Here is a 24671-nt window from a genome sequence, read left to right as displayed (position 1 = left end):
CTGACCAGCAGCTCCCGTCTGTCACCGAGGGTTCACCGTCCGACGACGACGATGATGACGACCCGGACCGCTTCCTTGCCGTGCCACGACAGCCGGATCAGTAGCTCGCCTTTTTGGTGCTTTGATGCTAAAGGGGGAGAGAGTCAGGGGGAGTTGGAGTCAGGGGGAGGGTAGAGTTAGAGAGAGCTCGTAGTTATCAGGACCTTGATGTTTTATTATCATTTGATGTTAATTCATGGATATGTACATTTGTCGCTTGAGTATGCTGTGGTTTGAGACATATCTATGGATTTCGTTTGAGCCGTTGAGCTCTTTTGGTCCTTTTTCGAGTTTGCTTGTGTTTATCCTGTTTTATCTTTCTCGCTCTCTCGTTATTTATGTTTGTGTTGTCATCAATCACCAAAAAGGGGGAGATTGTAAGCATCTAGGCCCTCAAGGTATGTTTCGGTGATTAATGACAATCATTATTGTGACTAATGAGTTTGTGCAGCTTAATAGATCATTATTGCTCATTTGGTCATATGTCAAAAGAGACCCCTAAATTTCATTAGTCAAAAAGGCGATCTCGGTATTCAACTCAAGATTATAACAAGACTAAGGATCTTTCTAGTCCTAAGTGTCGTAAGGTTGAGAAGGACACTTAGGTTAGTATATGTTTTATAGTTTTGTAGTGATCACACTATTAAGAGGGGTTAAGGCCAAGTAACTTGAGTATGGACATGGTCAATCAAAAATGGATGCACACTATGGTCACTCAGGTTTCCAGAAGTTCAAATAAGTGGTTTTCAACTTATATCTCAAGAATATTTGGATTTCATTCAAGACTCAAATCAGAAAAGGCAAAATCAGGAAAAAGTCTATACACCGGTTTAACCGACGCTTTCATTTTTGTATACGTCGGTTAAACGAAGTCAGCAGAGTCTGGACAAGTCAATACACCGGTTAAACCGACGTGTTTGAATTTAACGTCGGTGCATTAGTCCAGAGTTGGTTTTTTTCAGGGTGTTTCAAGGTTCTATACACCGGTTAAACCGACACTGTTTGAATTAAGACGTCGGTGCAATTGACCAGTGAGATGGTTTTTCCAAGAATTTCAGAAGTTGTACTCACCGGTTAAACCGACGATAGGTTTGAGTTAACGTCGGTGCAGTTGTCCAGAGACTTGGTTTTTCAGTTGATCAGTGGACAACTACACTCACCGGTTAAACCGATGATACGTCGGTTAATCTGCCCAAGTTGTAATGGCTAGTTTTCAGAATGGGCAGTTTACACTCATCGGTTAAACCGACGCTGACTATTGGAGGTACGTCGGATTAACCGGCGCTACACAGTTTTCTGGCAGCTTTTCTCCAACGGCTCTATTCGTGTGAGCTGCCTATATATACCCCTCCAATGAGTCATTTTGCATTTTTAACACCAGGCAATATTCATACACTTATACATTGTTGAGAGCCACCTTGAGCTTCATCATTCACAAATTTGTTCATTCAATCAATCAAGAAGCAAGACTAAGGACTTGAGTAGAGAGAAGCTTGTGTGCATTCGTTCTTGGTGATCGGTTCTTGCTCAAGTGAAGGCCCTAGCTTGTTACTCTTGGTGATTGGCAGCACCTAGGCGATCTTGGTGATTGAAGGTGTTTCTTCCGGAGCTTGCCAACGATTGTGATAGCCCGAAGAAGGTTGTACGTGGCTTGAGCTCCACCACGCCGGGATGGTGAACGGAGACTCTTAGTGAGCGCCCAAGTCTCGGTGACATGGGAGGTGACAAGACTCTTAGTGAGTGTCACAACGTGGATTAGGGGTGTGTGCCAACACATCGACACCACGGGAAAAAATCCGGTTGTCTCTTGCCCACTCTTTCTTTTCAAGCACTTACTTTCATGCAATTATTCATGTGCTTGACCTTAGAGATCATAGCTTAGCTCTACTTTGCTTAGTTTCATATCTTTGTTAGCTTGTGTAGTTTGTTTTGTTAGCCGGTTGGTGAATTGAGCCTTACTAGCATTGCATAGGTTAAGATTGTTTTAATTGTCTTAAGAATTTTGAAAAAGGCCCAATTCACCCCCCTCTTGGTCCATCGATCCTTACAGTGGGTAGGGAGGGGGGAGATGGGGGTGGCGGCCAGGATAGGTAGTGCTAAGGAAGTGAGTGAAATCCTAGACATCTCTTATATACAAGGCAGTATTGGCCCACATGTTAGCGGGTTTATGGGTTTTCGGGTTCGGGTATCAAATTTTCAAATCCGTTATAAGATATCCGTCGGGTTTAGAGTCGTACTCGCGCCCGCGGGTAGAAACCTAGACCTGAATCCGCACCCAGCGGGTCGGGTATCCGCGGATTTGCGGGTATTTTGTACCCGTTGCCATCTTATTCCAAAGGCCACCTTATATCTGTTGAAAGACTCGCTTACAACGATCTCTACGGCTAACGTGGCTAAACTTATAAGGGCCAGTTCTTGCAGTCCCAGAACGAACCGTGGGAAAAGGCATGATTCGATTTAGCGAACCGAGCACACTGCAGAGGTCAACCGTTCATTGTTAGAGCCAAAATCAGATTGTGCAGACAAGTCGAACGATGGACTGCATTGCCGATTAAAATATACTCCGTGCAGAGCATAGGTGCATTGTGTGAAATTTCAACATCAAATAATTTTTTTATATTTTTCTTCCGAGTATTACTCTCAAACCAGAGCATACATATGCGAACTTTGTCAGTTCGGTTCGAGCTAGCACTGGAGGTGCCGTAAATCGTATCCACGGCGAAGTGGTTCTCCCTCTCCACACCCCCCATCAGGCCGTTTCAACCACCGCACGGTTCTCGAGCTATCCTCGGTCAAGGAGGAGCTCTCCTGCACCTCTAGAGCTATTCTCGGCCATGGAGGAGCTCTCCTGCATGTTATCGTCGTCGCACTACAAACACAGCCCGCCAATCTTGATGTCCCAAGCCTCTCCCGTGCTGCCGTCGCGGAGCCTCCCTTCCTCATCGAACCCGTGGTGCTGGCGCGGACGTCGAGACAATTTTGTAAAATACAATGAATATAAAATATGTGTTTTATATTTTTCTAAATACGTGTGTGCCGCACATATATTTTACTAGTGAATTTTAAATATACATTTGTGCAAGAGAAAATACTGCAAGTTTAGTCCCATCTTGCTAATGAAGCAGTGAGATAACAAACATAAACATGCTAGGCCTCGCGCGGCGGAGCTGCACCTGTGAGAATTGTTTGCCGAAATTCTATCCCTCGTCTTATGTGAGCGCGGATTTCCTTTGCAGTTTTATTTTTTGCTGACCTTGGTCTCTCAGGATGTGTTTGGTTCAACTTTTCTCGATTGTGGCTGTAGATGAAAGCCAAAAAGCAGACCAAACGGATGAATTCGCCTGTCCAACTTCTCCCCAAAGCAACTGCTTCGATGGCTCAAATCTCGCAGCTCGAAGTAGGCCAGGACGTGCTATGACCGGCTGTGGGATCATAAGTTTACGAAATTTACCCACTACCACTACTTATGCATACTGATCGCCCCTCCCCGCGACTTCGGCGGGCCCTCCGTGCCTGCAGCAGCGCCGCCATGGGTGGACCGCCGCGCGAGCCCGCAGCGCAGCGAGATCCGCCGCGCGAGCCCCCGCTGCGCGCGAGAGATCAGTCGCAGGCAGGCTACCTCTGGGGCAGGCCGCCCCGCGTGCCTCCGCCGGAGGGAGGGGGGTGTCGTGGCTCGCGCGCCACTGCCACCGGCACGCAAGAAGAGGAGAGCGGGACCGTGGGCAGGAGCGAGAGCTCCATCGTCGGTGTTTGGGAGGAGAGGTAGGAGAAGAAGAGAGAGGGTATTGACAGGTGGGGGTCGCATGACATGTGAGATCTGCATGCAAAGCTTTTCTAAAAAGCTACAGCTGCTCAATCAAATAATTTTAAGCTTTTTCACCACTCACAGGCCATAACATCTGTTTCTACAGCCACAGCCGACAACAACCAAAAGACCCTAATTCCGTGAGATATGGAATTCTAAATCCTAAACCTAATGGGTTATTTGTTATTAAACAAACTGAAATCGCTGAACAGGCCAACATCCAAATATCCTGATTGTCCAATAGGGTGTTCAGCAAATTAAGCCATGGGCTGGGCCTGTTAACAGTTCCAGACCGCAAATTTGCTGCGAGTTATCCAACGGTCCGAGGCCCAGGATCAACCACGGATCTCGAAGAGTAGAGAGAGTCTCAACTGGTGGAAGAGGCTCCCCGAGCCCCGGCCATGGCTGCTGCCGGCGACGAGCCGGAGACGGTGGAGGTGACGCTGCGCGCCGTCGGCCCGTCCCGCCCCACCACCCTCCGCCTCCCTCCGCTTCTCTCGGTTGGTAACAACCCCTACCCCCAAACCCTTCCTCTTCCCCCCCAGGTTAGGCTGCTTCCTTCCCTGATGTTTGCCCTATCTCCTCCTAGGTCGCCGAGCTCCGCCGACGCATCGCGCGCGATCGCCGTCTCGCAGCCACAGAAGAGGCCCGCCTCCGCCTGGTCCTGCGTGGGAGGACGCTCCCGCACCAAGACGACGCCCAAATCAACCTCCGCGATGGGGGTGGGTAACCTGAACCTGAACCCCCTAACCCCCTCGTGGTCGGCATTCGCGGGATGGATTATGCAAATTGAGTCCCTACTTGTACATTCTCGCACTCAATTCGTCGTATTGGACTTCTCCTGAATTTAGTATTGGTGATTTCCGTAGATACACTAATAGTGGCTGTGGCACCTAAGCCGCCTGCTAAGCATCTCCGTGACGATGACGATGAGGAGGAAGAGGAAGAGCTGGTAAGAGTATTCTCACATTACTTCTGAGAGGGTTGTGGTTTTTATGATATTTTGGTGCTCCTCATAACAATCACCCATCTGGCCATTTATGCAGAAGTTCAAAATGCCTCAAACGACAACCTGGTGGAAGAGGAAAATCTTCATGTTCCTTCGAGACAAAATGAGGCTTCCTGGTATGTACATGCATGGTGGGCCTCTATTGTCTGGTGAAATTATATGGTACAGTGATTAATTTAACTCATCTGCTTCTTCAGATATCGTTTTGATGGCGCTTTTTTCGCTCAGTATGAAGGCATGGATTATTATTGCAATGTGGTTCCTATTTGCACCTATAGCTCAAAAATATGGCCTTGGACCTCTATATGTAAGTGACAACTTCAGTAATTAGTACCTCTACCAATGATCATCACTTCATCAGTGGTATATATTATGTTCATCCTGTAATGAGGGGCATCTAAGCATTCAAAACACATTTAGAACCAGTTATGAAAGAATTGAACTTCAGTTTCTATCTCCAGCCAGGGGATATTGATGTTGTGCCCAACCTTGATGCTACAGTTGCTCATCTCTGTAATACAATTTCAAGGGTTCTCAATGACCAAAACTGTGTATTTTGTTGATATGTTTGTTAGAGCGTGAGTGGCGCAGGGCGTATGAGTGTGAGGTTGGAGGGCGAGGGGAGGGAGAGCGGCGGCGACGGGAACGCGACGCCGTCCTGGCGGCCGGCGTCAGACGCAGTCCTGGCGGCCGGCGTCAGACGCAGAGAACAGAGGAAGGCGATGGCAGTTGCCCAAAAGGGCCAGGGAGATTGATTCAATCTCTGGCTAATCCATTCAAATGACTTGTCCTGGTACTTAAACACACATTAACACAACTGATGCACATCTAAAAACCATAACCGACGCGATACAAACTGCGCCCACGGCGCACACGACGCGCATGGCGCGTCTCCTAGCCACTACTTCCCTGGTGGTTCATCTGGCCGGTGTTGGCCATAACACTTCTCCCCTCCTCGCGAAACAGCTCGTCCTCAAGCTGGTGTGCTGGCTGAGCTTGGTGAAGGCGAGCACGCAGCAGTCGACCGGGCTGAAGAAGGCGGCGAGCGCTCCATGGAGGTCGGCGTTCCTGGTAGACTTGGAGTTGTTTGATCCTCGTGTGCATCAGGGCTTGGAAGATGGTCGCCGCATTACACTGGCCAATTGTCTGCAGCTGAAGCGCGGGAATGTTCTGGTTTGCAGTTGGTGCCCGCAGTGCTTGGAGATCCCCATGGGTGTGCAACTGGTTGTAGGCTTCTTGAAGATCGATGTCGATGAAGGTGCGGGGGGTGGGTGGGTTGCATACCAGGGGATCGGCAAACCTTGGAACGTGAAGAGCGCTGATGTTCAGGTAGTACTGCAGTCCTTGGAAGTGCACGGAGAGGCGCCAAGAGTTGTTGCGACGGCGCACAAATAGCACTGGTGCATCTGCATCTAAAATGTGGGAGGAATGTGGGCGCATGGCGAAGAGGCGATCTGTTGGGGGAATGTCAGTGCGCGGCAAGCCAACTCCCTTCCACCGCACCCGCTTGCCATGGTGCCAGAACGCCATGCAAAGGTCGTCGAAATCCCAAAGGATTGGCCCCAGCGTGCGGAGGAAGGACACACCGAGCACCATGTCGTAGTAGTCGAGGGGAATTCGGTAGCAATCGACCATGAACTCTTCATGGCCGATCAAGACGCCCACGTCATGAGCAAGGCCTCGACAGGCAACGCGGTCGCCATTGGCCACAACGACGTGTGCACCGCACCCCGATTTGAAATGAAGGCTAGCAAACGTCGCGGTGGTGTCGTTGACGAAGTTATGAGTGGATCCGGAGTCGAGGAGGGCCGTGAACTTCCGGCCACCCACTAGGACGCGCAGCTGCATGGTAGTGACTGTGCTGGTCCAGGTAATGGCGTTCAGGGAGATGAGAGGTGGTCCGTCTTGCTTGGTCATGGTCGCTGTCGCTGGATCGTCGTCGTCGAAGTCGGCCACCTCTAGGTAGAAGAGACGCGCACACTGGTGGCCGCGGACATACGGCTCATCGCAATTGACGCAGAGTCCTTGGCAGCGCCGCTCGGCCATCTCTGCTGGGGAGAGACGGCGAAGCTCGCGTGGCGGTGCGGTTGGTGTTGCTTGCGGAACCGCTGTCGTGGCTGGGGGCGGCGTGGAACCGAGCTGCAGTTGGGGTCGGCCTTGAGGACGAGGCAGGCGTGGTGCGCCCGAGGCGGGAACCGCCAAAGCGCGGCTCTCGTATGCGCGCGCGAGCGCCATTGCGCGCTGGAGGTCGCCGGGCGCCTAGAGTTCCACGTAGATGCGGATCGTGTCCGGAAGGCCGCCGGTGAAGAGGTCCACCTGCTGCGCCGGTGTGAGCGCGCGAGGCCATCTTCGCCAGGAATGCTTCCCGGTATGCCTCGACGGAGCCGCTGAAGGGAAGCCATGCGAGGTCGGCCAAATGGTTGACGCCGATGGCTGGGCCAAACCGCTGCTGGCAGAGGAGCTTGAACTGGGTCCAGGGAACGACGCCGATGTCGCGTTCGAGCATGAAGTACCAATGCTGGGCGGCACCGATCATGTGGAAAGAGGCCAGCCAAACCTTGTCGCCCTCGCCGGTGCGCTGCGCCCTGAAGAAGTGTTCGTAGCGGTTGATCCAGCCGAGCGGGTCTTCCTTGCCATCAAAGGTGGGGAACGAAAGCTTGTGGAAGCGAGGGACATGGATGCCATCCTCCTGATCAACTTGGGCGGGCGGCAGCACTGATGTTGTGCCGGTGAGGATTGGGATCGGCGATGGGGAGCAGGGAAACAGGATCTGAGTGATTGGCGTGTGGTGGTTTGGGCCCGCCGTATGCCCGACGGTTGCTATGGGAAAGGGGATCGCTGGCATGCCGCTGTAGCCTGGAAGTCCGAACGGCATGGATGCCGGCGGCGCAGATCCGCTCATGGTCACAGCGGCGCGGCCAATTGGAAGGGAGACAGGGGTAGACGCCGATGGACCGGGGCGGTGCTCCACCGCGGCAAGGCGAGCAGCGAACTGACCCATCTGCTGCTGGAGTCCGTAGATCGCCATGGTGAGTGAATCGAGTGCTGCGGTGGTGAATTGGGCGGCCTGTGAGTGGAACCGAACAGAGGAGCGGTGCTTGCGACTGCGGAGGTGGCGGGGATGGCAGTGGACACGGCTGTGGCGGCGGAAGGTCCGGCGACGGAGTGCCCAGACATCATGGAGGCCTCTGATACCAGATTGTTAGAGCGTGTGTGGCGCAGGGCGTATGAGTGTGAGGTTGGAGGGCGAGGGGAGGGAGAGCAGCGGCGACGGGAACGCGACGCCGTCCTGGCGGCCAGCATCGGACGCAGAGAACAGAGGAAGGCGATGGCAGTTGCCCAAAAGGGCCAGGGAGATTGATTCAATCTCTGGCTAATCCATTCAAATGACTTGTCCTAGTACTTAAACACACATTAACACAACTGATGCACATCTAAAAACCATAACCGACGCGATACAAACTGCGCCCACGGCGCACACGATGCGCATGGCGCGTCTCCTAGCCACTACTTCCCTGGTGGTTCATCTGGCCGGTGTTGGCCATAACAATGTTCCAAGTCATTGACAGATGTTACTGTTTGCTGTCTACCCAGATACTTGGTACTGGTTTCTTGATCATACTTCTTAATCTCGGAAGGCGACAACAGGGTGATGTTAGGTATGTTATCTGGTACCTTCAGTTCGTTATTACAAAGTAGTTGACAGTGAAAATTTGGCTATCCATTCAGAAAGAATAAACCGCACCAACATTGTGTTCAACTGTAACAATGGAATAGCTTATTCTTAGAACTCAATTGTTTAGCAGATAGGTGTTATGATGCATACATACTTTCTTTTTTTTTTCCGTCTCTGGACACAGATCTTCAACAGTAGCCTGAGTAGTGCAGTATCATAGAATATTGCTTGTTGACCCAATGCTTCAGGTTGTGCGGCACTTCAATTATGATCTGATGATTGAGAAGGCCTCCTAAATCCTAATGCAGTTGTACCGCATCTATCAGAATATGGATGTGTTTTTGCTAGAATAGCTGTCATTCACTTCTGGTATGTCTGGGCTTGTCATGACGATCAACCAAATCTCTGTTTCTTTATTGTCACACTGGAGATCTACCATTTTCTCTTTTTCGTCAGTTCTGGTCATGTTTTACATCAGTACTAGTCATAAGTTGATTCTGTTTTCAGTTCTAGTTTGACTGGGCTTGTCATGGTGATCAGCCAAATATATGTTTCTCTATTAAAACTCAGGGAATCATTTCCTTCACCAATGGCAGTGCTTGAATCTGAAAAAATAAACAAATAAGACGGACATTCAAATGCAAAGGTCTTGTACCAAATTTAGTTGCAATAGCTGATGAATAATTGTGTTTATTAAGAGTATATTTGGAAGTTACAGGTTATTCTTTTCCAACTCTAAGTCAATTTGTTCTTCCTTCCGTGCAGTGCATATTCCATATTCAATGAAGACTTCAGGGAGCTGCCAGGAACACTTAATGCAGATCGCATAGATAGAGACATCCGGGCAGGTCAATTTTGAGCCTAATCTCGGTGAATAGCAACCATAATTTGCTGAGATTTGTATAGAAGCATAGTGGGCCTTTGTATTTCTTTGTGCCTGGAAAACACTTTCAAGATTAAGATGGTGCCCATCTCTAAGGCCAATGTATTTCTTACCTTAAGTGAAATATCGCTGGGTGTTGATGATGGGAAATTACCAGCAGACTTTTGAAGATATCCGAATTTGCGAACCCAAATGAGCAGAGTCCGCTAAGACTGACAGTGACAATGTGCCGTTCCTGCTCTTATGGGCCCTTTAGATGCTGTACTGGTTACATGTATAAGTTTGATTTAAGTTGATACTGGTACAGAGGTTCTTTGAGATACAAGTTAGTTGTACATGGACATTCTCTTACCAACTTAGAACTTTGCTCAAAATAAGATATATGGGGCAGTGGAAAGGGATAGAAGAACCCACTGATATTTTGAGCTTTTATTTGACAGCGATAAGGAGCATGATACGGATGTTTAAGTATCATCTGATCCTAACAAAAAGTGTCCCGCCGCAACATTTTTAACATGTTCCCTGCAACAGCCAGGAGGACTCTTGTCTGCGCTGCATGATCCTAACATGCTAACAGCAAAAACCCCACAGCAACATCGGATAAGTTTCTGCAACATTCACATAAATCATCCAATCAAATCCCTCTAGTGCCACAACATTTATGAAAATCATTTGCGACCAAAAAAATAATCTTTTGTAACATCTGAAGCATCAATATAAAAAATCAGAAAATGTCAACAATTGGCTTCTGCAACATCTGAAACTATAAGCTCCAACATTCAGAGTCTATTTTTGGTTTGCAAATTCTCATTTCGAGACCCCCCACTGGGAAAACATCTATGGAAACACGGAACTAATCAAATTTTACTATTGAAGCAATTCAGTTGCATGCCTGCAGAAAGCTAAAATAAACTTCCATGACGTGTAAGAACTGCAACAAATGAAAACATCATCTGCAACAGTTCAAACATGTGCTTGAAACACGCCGATATTTTGTTTACATACGTGTGGGTGGGTGGGGTGGGATGGGGGACTTAAATTTCCAACAGAATAGATGGGAGGAAAGCTATAAAAAATTTAACACAGTAACATTTGGAAAACATCGCTTTACAAATTCAATTTACCTCTTGCAACATGGACATATCCTTAAATTTGTACAGTTTCTGTAATTGAAACAAACAAAATCCATGTTCACAACATTCAATTATATCCACTACAACATTTAAGTTATTTTTTAAAAAGAAGTCCCCAACAAGAGAGGAAGAATAGCTGAAACAAATGCATGAAACATCTCCAAAAACTGTTGCAACTTCCAAAAAATTGAGCTTGAGGGCCCGGGTCACCCAAGCTCTCAGAGACTCAGCGTGAGTTTGGACATGGTAGCGACGCGCGAGGAGGCGGCCGAGGATGCAGTTGGTATCGAGTGGCGTGCTGGCGTTAAGTGCGAAGAGGCTGACGACGAGCCAATGGTTGAAGACGAGGGAGTAGCACTTGCAGCCGTTGGAATCAGGGAGGCCAAAGCGAGGGCTGAGGACCTGAGCGATGTTGGTGAGGAGCCGCAGCGGCCATGGGGAATGGGAGCATGCGGTGGATCTGCTAAGGAAAGATTTGTGTGTGGAGCCATGGCAGGGACAGAGAGGGGGAGAATGCTGGTAAGGGTGTTGGTCAGGACGGAAAGAACAAAGGAGAGTGATTAAAAAAGCGACCGAAGCGTCATGGCATAGATAAGGATCCGCTGCGGTGGACTGTGGAGAGCGTTCGATTTTTTTTTAATCGATTGCCATACAGTAGAGCGTATGACGAAAAGGATTTTTCACTTAAAATTCAGTTCACAATCGGAAGAATTTCCATGTGCAATAGTTCAGCTACATGCTAGTCATGCTTCAAACATGTATCGAAATCCTTACCCCAACATCTCTGTTCCTTCAAAACTAGTACACACATGACAAGACTAAATCCATCAGAGCTGCTGCAAATTTCAATGCTCAGCTCAGCGCTACTGACTGAAAAATGTTCAGGGATCTGCCATCATGTTATATTGCTACCCTTTGAAACGAATCCAGGATTGAAGTTCAAGACCCTTTCGAGTTTTTGCTGATTGAACACCTCAACTTCAACCAAGAAGATGGCGCCCACGGGCCGATGATCTGAGAGGCTCAAACCAGAGCTCCAATATGAGAATTGCTTGGTACCCTTCCCCAGCCACAGTATGCGATCGCACCTGATTCATTTGAATACACTCAACAGTTGAGAACCTTCAAAAAGTAGTTCATCCAATTACTGGGAATCTGGGATAGATAGTAGCTAGAATTCTGATAGAAGAAACATCAAGCTCAGAAACTCAGAAAAGTAGACTCTGATATAAGAATATTTGAAGGATGTGGTGATGGTATGCATGCTTGAACTTGCTATTTGGACATATGCATGGCTGATCCATTTAAAAATCTAAAACATGGGCACTTGCTGCACAAAAATATAATATGATCAGTAAGAGACGTAACCATGCTGGAGATCTTTTTTTTCCTGCTTCATTATGAATCTCGCCAACATATCTGCTAGAATTTCTTTCATACTTGTAAGTTGGTGGAAAGTTAATCAAGCCTTCCTTCCAACCAACAAAAGTACTCCCACTTATTAGCTCCTTTGTTAGCTGAAATATAATAGCTATTAATTATTTTTCAGAAGTGGGCAAAAGCGTTGTATAATAGATATAGTTATTGTCCAATCTTGAAGTAGTAAAATTTATCAACAAACCTGATCGAACTTCAAAATATCATCCCACCTGTTCATAGCCACCAGATGTCGCACTTCAGCATCCGGCAGGTCAATGCGATAGTTAAGATCCCCAAACCAAAAAATTCGACTGCTCCAAAATGAAAAATTTGAAATCTGATTAATCTCTAGAAATTAGAACATTCATCTTTCAAAATCATGCTAGATGCAACGTGACATTATCAAAATGCAATAAATGTTGTCAAGAGACAAAAGACATTCTCCCATGTGAAATAAAGTATGTTAACCACAAAATTTACATCTACAATTATAGAAGCAAACATAAACAGCAAACTTGTATGGGGATCAGTCCCTGTAGCCTGAAGTAAATACTTATTGCAAAATTACAGCCCATACTCCATAAATGCTGGGAACGACAACACATAATACAGTCCCATATTTTGGCGACAGAGTAACAATGACTTGCAACGAGAATAAAAGTACAAGTCTAGATTTGTCAAGATAAATAACAAGAATAAAACCATGGTACGTCTCCAAATGAGCTGTATTACAGGGGGAAAGAACTTACTATTCATTAATTCTTTCACCAAAGTAAGTGTCTATGCATTCTTATTGGCTACAGAATCGGTAATCACTAGCAGTGGAGTCAGGAAGTTAATGAAAGTTCTACATGTCCACAATAAACCTTTATATTTCAGTTTTAAGTGCAATATAATTTTAATGAACTTAATAGCTGCCTGAGTTATTACGTTTGCTAATGGCATACTCCCTCAATCCTATAAAGAGTGCAATTCTATTTTTTTTTTCAGATAAATTAGTGGTGGCGTGAAAAGACACTCATGCCATCATTTGTTGGCCACAAGCAGTTAGTTTTGGCATGCAAATCAAATCTAACCACTTAATTAGGCATGTAGTTGAGATTCAATTTCTAGGATTGCACTCTTTGTGGGATTTTTTTCAAACGCTAGGATTGCACTTTTCATGGGATGGAGGGTTTATTTCTGACCTCAGGGTTAACTAATTTTCAAGGAACACAGCATCATGGGGACAAAAGTGTCTATACATACTCATGTGAAGGAATATTTTGTGGACGACCAGCAGCACACAAGGAAGAAAACCTTGTCCTATGTAAAATCTCATACACATCAGCATTCCTTTTTTGCTGATCCCCTGATTTATGACCTGATGCAAGATGGGAGCAGACAAAGCACAATCGAGTCTGGAAAATAGACATACTGATGGAAATCGATCCCTGCACAAGGAAACACAAGACAACGAACTAAAATCAGCATCTACATTTGACTCTCTAGATCAACAGATGACATAAATGCACATCCTCTAGGACTAAGGATGACCTTGTTGCCCATGTAGCCCAGTAGTCCAACCCCAACTGGTGATACCTCCAAGTTGTTAACGTGCCGCCTCAATTTTCGAGACACCCATACAGAAACATATATACCAACCATTTGTTTGCTAACAATGCGCACATAGTTTGCACGGTGCTTTGAAGATCCTCTTTTCCCAGGAGTAGCGCATTCCTCAACAGTGCTAACAGAAGGTGAGTCTTCTTCTGACATCAAATCAGATATGTGATCAAGCGAATTTAAAACATCAAGCTTCTCCTGTTCAGACCATAACATGCTAAGATTTCCCAAGCTATGATACTGCCTTCTGATCCGAGCTTGCAAATCTACATCCTTTAGCTCAAGACTTTGAGGGTGTTCCACAAAGTTGGTGCTAAATAGACCCAAACTCAAGACCCGCCTCAACCCTGTACCTGATACCAAAACCTTTGATGGAGTGTCCAGAGGATATTCTGGCCAGTCCAATGGGCTGGTGCCATCCAACCAGTTGCAACGAAGCTCAGTTGTACTAGTTTGCCAATCTCTAAACTGAGTTAAACTTCCTATCACTTCATCTTCAGGTTTGGTTTTCATATATTCATGTCCACCTGAACCAACAGGTCTTAGTAATGGTGACAGTGGAGCACTGTAGCTTTTGCAGATTGTCTTGGGTTGCTGAGACCTGTTAAGTGTTTGGCGGATAAGAGCCTCCCATTTCCTTATTGGTCTATTGTCCTCTGTTCCCAGGACATTACCAGCGCTTAATGGGACCACTTCCTGGAAACTGAAACACAAGGGAAGCATTTTAATAGCATATCAGAAAAAGTAACTAACCTTGTTTAGTTCATGCTTAATGGGCCAAAAGACTGCCACAATATGCCAATCAAGAACAGTAGTCAAGCATAAAAGTCAAATTGAATATTATGTTTTCTTTATCCAAATCAAATGGCACTTTTTCATTTGCAGAGGTACATACCCTAAAACATACAAGTCTGCTGGCTCTTGGGTACAAAGCCACTGATCAAGATCAAGGTCATCACTAGGCGCTCTTCCAGCAACATTCCATGTTCCTGTCATCACCCTGATGGCAATCACTATTATCTAAGGCACCAGACGCTCGATACATAACACATTAAATAATACAGATGAAATCATAAAATCCAAACCTCACATCTTTGTTACTCATGTAGTTTACACGTAAACTCTCTGATTTTCTCTGAAGCCTGCGCACAGGGGGAATTGATTTTTCTCCTAGCAAGAGAATGGACAACTTCAAATAAAGCACATGGAAATGTCAAGCAAATTTCGACAGCGGAAAAGGTTTAAAAAACAATACACATGACAGGAATTGGCACTGTATTTAATATTATGAATATCAACTTTATGGCCCTTCAGGAGTGTGTGATCTAGTATACTTCTGTCCCTACAGGCTAAAGCATAGGTCTATCAAAAGGGAAAAAACAAGAAATAAAGTATAGGAAGTATTCAAATATTACAACGAGGCTTTGACTGTAGAACTCGACAAGGAGTAGCAGTAAGTGACTAACTCTCTATACTGTGTTCCGTTTGGGATATTCCAGCCAAGACTTTCTTAAATTTTGATCACTAAAAAATGGCGTCTAGACACTAGACTAGCTCATGACACCCAACATGAATTTTTTTTCTTAATGGCAGCTTGACTAATAAGCATTTTTTGTTGATTGTTGTAAAGATTGGCCATGAAAAAATATACTAACAGATTTCTTGCTAAAAGTGCTAATGGTGTATTAAAGTTTCAGTTTTGAAGCAATACATGCTCAAGGTGAGCTTAAGCCTACCTTTGAGTCTTAAAAGATCATACTATAACTATTTCCAATCAATACTAACCAGATATCTAAATCAGAAATCACGAAAACACAGAAAACCCCATCAAATTAATTCTTGTTTCTAAACTCTATTTATAAAGAACCACTCTGTGTCAGCATAAAATGAGCTTTGCAGGTTGAAATTAGGATATTATTTTGATAAAAAAAATCTAAAGTTGCAAGAGAACATTGTTCTGCCACCACTAGGAACAGTAAGAACAGTTACGCCCCAAAGTATGTAGTTAACTATAATGAATGCACCTTATAATACAAGCCATAGTAATGTGATTATGTCAAACTTAAATGGGCATCAAGATCTAGACATCATTGTAGGCAAATTATGGATGTCACTTTGCAGTACCTAATGATTTGCTTATCACGTATTTATTGCCATGTATCTCAAAGAAGCTATCGTCTCCAAAGTCACTACCATCTGAGAAAAGATCTGAAAGTTATAATTCCAAATGAAGGTATCGACAATCTGAGAAAAGATATGCAAATTCTAATTCCAAATGAAAGGTACCGAGAATGCAAGCCATGGTTACCAAGTTCCCAGATCGATGGGATCAAGAAATCTGGATTGCTTTCCCGGCTGCTAAGATGCAAGCAAAGAAAATTCTAGAGAATACTCATGCAGTTTGCCATACCATTATCTTCGCTGCCTGTATCAAACTCGTCTTCACTGAAATCATTTAACTTTGGCCTGATGTTTAGCCATTTTTTCATCACAGTTGAAGGCCAAAATGACTACAATTTACACCAGGTCAGATGAATTGAGGTTATCAAAAATAGCAATCAGAAAAAATAATCGAATGCAATTCATTGAAATATATACTGTAGCTTCTGGTTGCTGCAAATTACCTCTGAATGTTTTCCTCTATGGGCTCTCATGATCTGCAATGCTAGAAAGAATGCTAAGAAAAAAGCCCCAAATCTCCCTCAACTTCAGCAAAAAGACAGGGTCATATGTTCCAACCAGCTGCTAGGAGGGATGCACCAATTGATGAAAGATAAATATATACAGGAAAGATGCAACTAGCCAAAGTGGAAGTGGTTATTAAGTTCCTAGCAAGTTCACTGTTACCTCTTCTCCTACAAATTGCAGAATAACTTTTGCAGCAGTAAGATCCATATTGAATACTTCCACGGGTGTCCAATTGGTCATGGAGAATATGTGAAGTAGACATCAATATAAGAACCTGTCATTTTCCAGAAGAAGAAAATTAAGAAAAGGGCAGATGCGAAAAATTGATCACAATTGGTGGACAAGATCCAGAGTTTGTCCTGCATGAACTTTTACCAAGTGCACATGGTCCAACAAGACATTACCTAAGGAACTGGGACCAGTACACCACCGGCATACTGTTGGAAAGAGATGGACAGGTCCACAAATGGATGGATCATACTGGATTAGATGGATGAAGCACGGCCATTACTCATTAGTACAGACACTGCTTCAGGACAATTACGTAGAAGCGAAGAATTGGTGGAGATGGGCGCTATGTGTGCTCCTTGGGCTTGTTCACTTTACTGTAGCAAAAAGAAGACACTAGACTCTTGGTTCTGAAACAAAGGAGGGCCTCAGCCCTCAAATAACCATCTAGGACAGCGAGAAGCCGAGTATTCCTGAAAGTGAAACAGAGTGGGATGGTTGTGATGTAAGGAGTTGAGGAAGAGCTATATCAGACTGAAATATTGATGTCATAGACTGGAGAAGAAGGCGATGGGACATATAGGAACTTGGGTTTTGGAAGGGAACTTGAGTACCATCGACTAGTGGTAAGATGTAATGTTATCTAGTACTCGATGGACACAGGACACATCAGGAGTGACAAGCAGGCCTCGAATAGTTTACTTTTAAAAAAGGCACCATAATGCTGACTGTGACTTAGTACCTACTGTTGGCACAAGGTCAAAACACAAGCACAATCAATAATTGATTCCTAACATGAACATGGCCGCCCAGAGTAGACAAAAGTACCGGAATCAAGATCCGGGACATCAAGGTTAGTGGATTTATCAGTATAAAAGGAATAATTGGTTGGTTTATTTTGCTCTGTTATGTAAGATAAAAAGGTGAGAAGGCATAATAAGGGGGGATTCTGTTATCTGCAACACCACCTTTTCCTGTATGGATGATGAAGAATTCAATGGAAAATGTAACCACTATATGCACTAGAACATTTTTGTATAATGACAAGAGTGTCATTTAGTTAGCTTTTCTAGGTTCCTCAACTATAATATACTTCGGGTTGTACCTTCAATAATTCGTGAGAGTGGGGATCCTTGCACTTTCTTGTATTCTTCCCTGTTTGGCTGATAACAGTAGCCCTCTCATCGTGTTAATCAGTGGTAAAAATAAAAGAACACTGCTAGCTTGTCACCATGCTTCGAGATGCAGACTTGATGGTGAGACCGATTGACTCCTTGAGCTGCAGGACCGTGCCATTTGAGACCGAGGCCGAAAAAAGGCGTTGACTATCTCATCAAGCATTGCATAAATCTGACCAGATGGAGGATGTGAAGGGTGCCCGACCTCTTCTGCAAGATCTCATTTCCCATTACCAGCATAAACATTCCATTAGACAGGAAGCACAGGCCCCAGCACGCCGACAATACAAGCTGGGGAATTTTCATCGCGGCCATCCGGACGGCAATGCCAACATTCTTGCGGATTCGCCCAACAATCAAGGGTGACCCTGACGGACGTAATGAGAGGTAGACGGGCCGGGGCCGCCTCCAGCTCCAGGCGCGCGGCCGTGCTCCGCCTCTGTGGTCGGTTGTGCCACTAGCCCATTAATGACGTCAATCGAGAGGCATTGGGTAGAGGATCCTCTTAGCCCAATCAATGGTCGTGGCTGAGAGCTGGGCGCGAGCATCGTGTCGTATCCCTTCCGGCGGAGAGAGCAGCCGGCGGGAGACGCGTAGTGGGTGGCGTTTGCTCCTTGGGCCGAGGTCGAACACCTGGCGTGCGGCGGGCGCGCAGGTCACTCCGCGCTGCCCCAAGATGACGCAAGCGCCAAGCGGTCGCGGGAACAGGAGGCGGCGCCGGAAGAGAGACGACTCCGAAGCTAGGAGGAGAATGATGGGCGGGCTGGCGCGGTCGGTCGTCGACTCGTCGGCGTCGAGAGGGCGGAGGCGGGTGTGGAGGTGGCCAGGTGGGGTTTGGGATTCTTGTCTCGTGCAGGGCACCGAGCAACGGGAATGTTTTGCTGTTGGAAGGGCCTCCAACTCTAAAACCGGGTATATTTGATCACTCATCTGTCAAAATCATTCATACTTAGCCATTGGGTTGTTTTGATGGGCGATTTTGATGACGTGGCTGACACAGTGGCAGCCGGGCGCTGATATGGATGACACGCCGAGGTGGGGCCCACATGTCATCTCTATATCCCTCTCCTTTGTCTTCTCTCTCCCCTGCCTCCTCCCGTCCTCCATCCCCAATCCACCACCGCCGCTCTTCCTTGCCATGGAGGTTCGCGTGGAGCTCCGCCCCTGCGCCGCCCACCGTGGAGCTCCGCCGCCCTCCATGGAACTCCGCCCCTACGCTGCCCGCCGTGGATCTCCGCCGCCCTCCATGGAGCTCCGCCCCTGCGCCGCCCTCCGTGGAGATCCGCCGGCGGCGGCCATGGAGGTCCCGCGCGCGCCGCCTCCAAGGATCCCCCGCGCCGCCGCCTCCATGGATCCCCTGCCCGCCGCTGCCGTGTAGCCCCCCCTGCTTGCGTGGAATCCGCTCGCGTGGGGCGGACGGCGGCTCACCGGCGCAGGCCCACCCCTCCCTGGGGCTGCACCGCCGCCGCCGCCTCCAAGGATCCCCCGCGCCGCCGCCTCCATGGATCCCCTGCCCGCCGCTGCCGTGTAGCCCCCCCTGCTTGCGTGGAATCCGCTCGCGTGGGGCGGACGGCGGCTCACCGGCGCAGGCCCACCCCTCCCTGGGGCTGCACCGCCGCCGCCGCCGCGATGGGGGCTGCCGGGGCAGGGGAGGAAGGAGGGAGCGGCGGTGGGGGCCGCCGGGGCAGGGGAGGAAGGAGGGAGCGGCGGTGGCGGCCGCCGGGGCAGGGGAGGAAGGAGGGAGCGGCGGCAGGAGCGGCGGCAGGGGCGGCAGCTCGGGAACCTCCCCGGCCTTCCCGCTGTCCAGGGACCTCGCCAGAGAGAGAAGGGAAGAAAGAGGGAGAAGAAAAGAATGAGAAAGAGAGAGGATGGCTGATAAGTGGGTCTCACTGGCACGTGGCGTCCACATTAGCGGAATCGGCCACCAAAACAGCTCGATAGTAAAAAAATGATTTTCACAGTTGAATGGTCAAATATACCCGGTTTTGGAGTTGGATGGCCAAAACTAAACTTAGGCAAGAGTTGGATGGCCAAAAATGAACTTTTATTCATTCTTTCTTTTTTATAACTAGTTGAATGCTCTATGTGTTGCTACCACCTACCAGAGCTAAAAAAAATCAAGTGTAATCGCAAGTATTCAGATAAATTAAACCTATTGGTTCACCATTATCAACAAGATCAACTAAATATTCAAACAAATGTGCAATACATTCTATTTTATATCCTTGCCTGTGATGCGATTAAGATAATATTTTACCGGAAGTAATTTTCTATAAGCATTTAAGTCTGAAGCCAACACATCGATGATGAAGTTCTGTCTCATAGTATGGATCGAATACATAAGTATACATGTTATATGTGATCGATAGAAATAATTATTAAATATCACAAAATATTTTTTGCACAAAGTAGTATACTTACCTTATAAATTTCCGTGCTTTGAGTACTTTTCCACGTAGATATGTACTGTAGAACCAGGTAGCCCGTAGAATATCTGTGGCATCTTTCCTATCAATCGTAATGTATATAGTAAATAAAAGTTATTAATGATTAGTAATATACACTCCCTTAAGTCAAACTAGCAAACTTTGATCAAACTTATAGAAAGAAATAATAACATTTATAATACCAAATTTGTTTCATTGAATCCACCATGAAGTATATATTGATAGTGTATATGTTGGATAGTATAATTGTTGCTATTTTTTTATAGACTTGGTCAAAATTAGCTAAATTTGATTTAGGACAAACCTAATACGACATGTAAAAAAAACAGAGGGAGTAATATGTTACCCTTGCTCGCCATCTTGAACAATATCTTTTCACGTGTGAATGACCACTTGTATATATCCCCATCCCATCTGGGGCAATGGACGTTCATTGCAGCCATATAATTTTGGTAGAAATGTGTAAGAGTCTTTTTATATTTTCTAAATGTATTTCCTTCACACCACTTTGGAACAGGTGATGGATCAATCACATTAAGTTTTTTTATCCACATGATCCATCATATATATGTCAGACCCGAGGCCATGGAATCCCTGCAATAGCATAGATATGTACGATATATGTGACATAGCATGTCTCATGCCGATATGTCATGTAAAGTACTCGTAGATTTAAAACTAGTCGGTATAGAAAGAAAATACTTGAGCAGTACCCGAGACAGACTTCTAGACTGTACCGATCTAGGATTTTATGTAACTCAGCCCCCCCCCCCCCCCCCCCCGGACTATATAAAGACGGAGAGAGACCTCTCCAAAGCATACCCACCATATACTCACCTTAGGCAATACAAATAACTTTGACACATTGAACGAATACCACTCTTTGCATTCTTTGTGTGCCCATGTAGAATACAACACCTTTTTTAAAGGGGGTGGAGGGTGCAGAATACAACACTTGTATTTTAGAAACCTTCGTATCATCCAACACGCACAAAATATGGCTAAAGGATAGTCCCACTTTTTATGTGGATTCTAATATGTGAAAAACCTTTTTATCAAAGAAAAATATGCAACAATCCTAAATTTGTTTTTTTCTTGTACGGGTTGGAGAGCATGAATTTCAAATCAATGTAAAATGAAAGCATAATTAAGATATAAATATTTTGGAAAATTATTGTGTTCATTTTCTTAAACCAAGCATAAGTGCATGCATGATTTGGATTTATTAGAATTTTAATAGGAGTATTTAGTGAAAGTTAAAAACTATTTGGACAAAAACAAGAAATAATTCCTAATTCTAATAGGGCTGAATCACCTACGGACCCAGCCCGCTAATTCCTATGTCTGCATCACCATTGTTGTCCATGGGGTGCAGTGGCAGTAACGCGTCCCCTGACAAGAGCATATAATTCAAGTGACCCTGAGACAAAACTCTTATCTTAAAATCATAACGAAAATTACTATCTCAAAATCATACAGAAATTTTTTATTTTTCATGCCTGCTTTGATGTTGTTGACCAAACAAAAATTAAAAAAAAAAATAAAGCTAGGGGGACCTTGTTAATGTAACAGAGGAGGAAAAAGAAAAGTGCAGTGCTGCTCGTGATGGCCTGGCCACAGAGCTCTGCTACTAATGATCCAGTAATATATAAAGCAGGCACCAGCCATTAACCAAATTAAAGACAACAATAAGTAGTAGGAGCACTACTTACATCTGACATTCAGATTGTTGTATGGTAATTGGAAGAATTGGAAGAACATGTATCCACGGATCCACATCCCCGTCTGCCTGTAACAGAACACTACAATCAGCAAAACAAAACACCTGAATTGTATTTGTCTCAATCATTGGGTTGAAGTTTTAGGCAAGAATTGAAGATGCATTTTTATTTGGCTTAATTGGAGTCATGCCATTACAATTTTGCAAGTTTAGAGTTCTGCCATTACTATTCGTTTATTTTGAAACCATTACTATTTCCCTTCTACCCGACTCATGCCATTTTCTACATTTTCGACGACATTGGGTCCACCTGCAGACCGTATTCTACGTATTGAGAGGATTACACAGCTCTGGCTCAACTGATAACGCTGAGCCGAGCTTAGCAGCCTCGTCCATATACGCCAAGCACACGGTCGGCCGGCCGGCCGCCACCGCCGCAGCCACCTCCTCCGCACCTACTGCTGGTCGTCAAGCGCTAGCTTGGCGTCCAATCTAGCCCGCTGCTCGCTTGTGTCCATGTCCTTCTCCTCCGACGGTGGCCTGTGCTTCTCCGGCTGCCTCGATAGAGTCGAGGAGCTCCGCGGCATCGTGATGTAGATGGTCCACAGAGGCTACATGAAGGGCCTCGTCCAAGCGTTCGGCGTCGCCGCCAGCTCGTCGTCGTCGCACTGCGGAGGCCTCGGCCCCGGCCACCGGCCCCGTGGAGCTCCTTGTGGGGAGCTGGTTCTCGGAGCTGGACGTTTTTCGTGTTCATCCTCTTCTTCTTGACGTTTTTCTTTTTCTGCGATTTTCAGGGTATTTTCGGTGCGATTTTTGATTCGCGAGATATACTGCATCTTTTCGCAAACTTCTTTTTGGATCTGTTAATCCTTGAAGGTGCGGACCTATGGCTCGAGTTTCGCTTCGATCCGTTGCGATTTGACTGAGTATTTTGGACTTGAACTTGGCCATTTTTCATTTGCTTGTTCCCTGTTCTTCTCTGTTCGCTTTGTGGCTGTGCAACTCGGTCCGGTTCAACAGCGTGCAGGGGAGAGTGTGCGCCGCGCAGTGCAGGTGCGCGTGGCTCGTGCGAGGAAGGCAGCCTCGGCCGGCGGGCAAGCGGCGGCGCGCTCAGCAGCAAGCAGAGGCACGCGCGGCAGCACCTGGAGGATGGCTGCGCCTCCCTCCCCCCCTCCTCGATCTGATGAAGAGCTGGATCAAAGCTCTCAAGACCATGGTGCAGATGCTTTGCATCATGCGGCTGGAGTTACGCGCCAAGTGGATGGCCTCCGGCGGCGGCGTCAGGTACTTCCTGCTGCTGACCACCGGGAAAGTGGCGGAGCGCGAGCAGGAGGCGGCCCACTCGTGCGATTCGCGGAGGCGAGTGTCCTCAGGATGCTTGATTTCCTGGACACTGCTCTAAATGATGACCAGGCGGCGGCGGAGACGCTCCCGGGGATGCTGCAGGTGTACACCTACGTCGTGGATGACTCGCCGTCGCCGGCCATGTTCAAAGAGGCTCAGGGCACCGCCACCATATTCGACGCCATGAACGGCGTCTTCCTGCGGAAGAGGAGCAAGCTGAGCGACGCCGTATGGAGCATGGTGGAGAAGGTCAGAGCTTCCTTCATGGCGGACGACTGCTGGAGAAGAAGGCGTGGAGGCGACGGCGGACGCGAAGGGCGGCGGCCGGCCGTGTGCTTGGCGTATGCTAGCGAATGGACGAGGCTGCGTAAGGTCGGCTCGGCCTTATCAGTTGAGCCAGAGCCATGTAATCGGCTCAACACGTAGAATACAGTCTGTAGGTGGGCCAACGTCGCCGGAAGCGTAGAAAATGGTACGAGCCAGGTAAAGGAGAAATAGTAATGGCATGTTTCGAAATAGACGAATAGTAATGGCAGAACTCTGAACTTGCAAAATTGTAATGGCATGAATCTAATTAACCCTTTTTATTTGGAGCCAGAAAACATTGCCTCTCATGTCTGTCTAGCAGTACCTGCTTCCGCGCGGAGCCGAGAAAGGAAGGAAATGCCACAGCTGCCGCTACATCACAACACTTTCACAGCACGGCACTGCCGGCATACCTTTCTGTCTCTCTCATGCCTTCTTTCAGACATAAGCAGGCACTACTTTTCAAAAAAAAAAAAAGGCATAAGCAGGCACATGCTGAAACTAGCTTCCTTCTGAACTTATTCTTTTGCTGTTTTTTAGCATAGGATAACTTGGTAATCGCAACAAAACTCTCCATTTCATCTTCAAAACACCAAATGAAGTTGGACGAGCTCTCGTTTAGTGTGTCGCTAGCTTATAAAATAGCACGCATACATGCAACAAGAGAAGCAACTTTACATTCAGATGGGGAGGGCAAAAGAAAAGTTCATATGGCCAAATAGAAATTGAAGCAGAGCACAATCCAAAAGTTGTGACCAAAGGTCGTTGGCAGCAACACCCTAACCATTGCTCCCTCCCTCCTTTTGATGAAGTTAATTGAGCCACCCGGGTCTCGTGTCAGGTTCCAAGGCTACTACACCACTTGCACCTTTTTGACGGACAGATTAGTGGGCTAAGTATGTGATCCTATTCATGATGGCAACATTAGATCACATGCAGTTTGCATGTAATCTCTACGGCTTGATTTTTTTTTTTGCGAAACAGAGTAGAGACCATACTAGAAAAGAGACTTTGGGCACCGGTTGAAGAGGGCCTTTGGTACCGGTTTTTCCAATCGGTACCTAGAAAGTGGTACCAATGGCTAGGTAAAAGAACCGGTGCCTAAGGCTCTTTTACCAAAATATTTTTGTCAAAAAGGTCTGGCCAGGATTTGAACTCAGGATCTTTGACTTCAGATGCACCTTTCTTACC

General features: G+C 46.6%; 3 protein-coding genes across 11 annotated transcripts; 2 read left to right on the top strand and 1 right to left on the bottom strand.

Moving 5' to 3' along the window:
* Positions 1 to 4168: 4168 nt before the first annotated feature.
* Positions 4169 to 9788, top strand: LOC120672569. Its single transcript, XM_039953055.1, has 7 exons — positions 4169 to 4344; positions 4434 to 4566; positions 4714 to 4796; positions 4891 to 4969; positions 5051 to 5160; positions 8448 to 8512; positions 9295 to 9788. Exons 1-7 carry the CDS (start codon positions 4246 to 4248, stop codon positions 9386 to 9388), a joined length of 663 nt encoding a protein of 220 aa, XP_039808989.1. The 5' UTR covers positions 4169 to 4245; the 3' UTR covers positions 9389 to 9788.
* Positions 9789 to 11209: 1421 nt separating this feature from the next.
* Positions 11210 to 18723, bottom strand: LOC120672524 (type I inositol polyphosphate 5-phosphatase 2). Of its 9 annotated transcripts, XM_039952990.1 has the most exons (13): positions 17591 to 18723; positions 16662 to 16958; positions 16417 to 16531; positions 16194 to 16311; positions 15980 to 16079; positions 15694 to 15777; positions 14655 to 14739; positions 14465 to 14569; positions 13501 to 14272; positions 13213 to 13397; positions 12167 to 12275; positions 11914 to 12062; positions 11210 to 11633 (listed from the first exon to the last, which is right to left on the bottom strand). In XM_039952990.1, the coding sequence occupies exons 4-13, from the start codon at positions 16221 to 16223 to the stop codon at positions 11441 to 11443; spliced, it is 1812 nt and encodes a 603-aa protein (XP_039808924.1). In that variant the 5' UTR covers positions 16224 to 16311; positions 16417 to 16531; positions 16662 to 16958; positions 17591 to 18723; the 3' UTR covers positions 11210 to 11440. The 9 variants fall into 9 exon arrangements, with proteins under 9 accessions (XP_039808924.1, XP_039808898.1, XP_039808904.1 ...); XM_039952964.1 differs by having other exon boundaries at positions 16194 to 16531; XM_039952970.1 differs by lacking the exon at positions 16662 to 16958.
* A 3408-nt stretch (positions 18724 to 22131) lies between these two features.
* Positions 22132 to 23763, top strand: LOC120672575. Its single transcript, XM_039953068.1, has 2 exons — positions 22132 to 22706; positions 22851 to 23763. Exon 2 carries the CDS (start codon positions 22980 to 22982, stop codon positions 23598 to 23600), a length of 621 nt encoding a protein of 206 aa, XP_039809002.1. The 5' UTR covers positions 22132 to 22706; positions 22851 to 22979; the 3' UTR covers positions 23601 to 23763.
* Positions 23764 to 24671: the final 908 nt, after the last annotated feature.

This window comes from Panicum virgatum, chromosome 2K, assembly GCF_016808335.1.
Source record: "Panicum virgatum strain AP13 chromosome 2K, P.virgatum_v5, whole genome shotgun sequence".
NCBI classification, from domain to species: domain Eukaryota; kingdom Viridiplantae; phylum Streptophyta; class Magnoliopsida; order Poales; family Poaceae; genus Panicum; species Panicum virgatum.
This window is presented reverse-complemented; position numbering and strand designations above follow the sequence as displayed.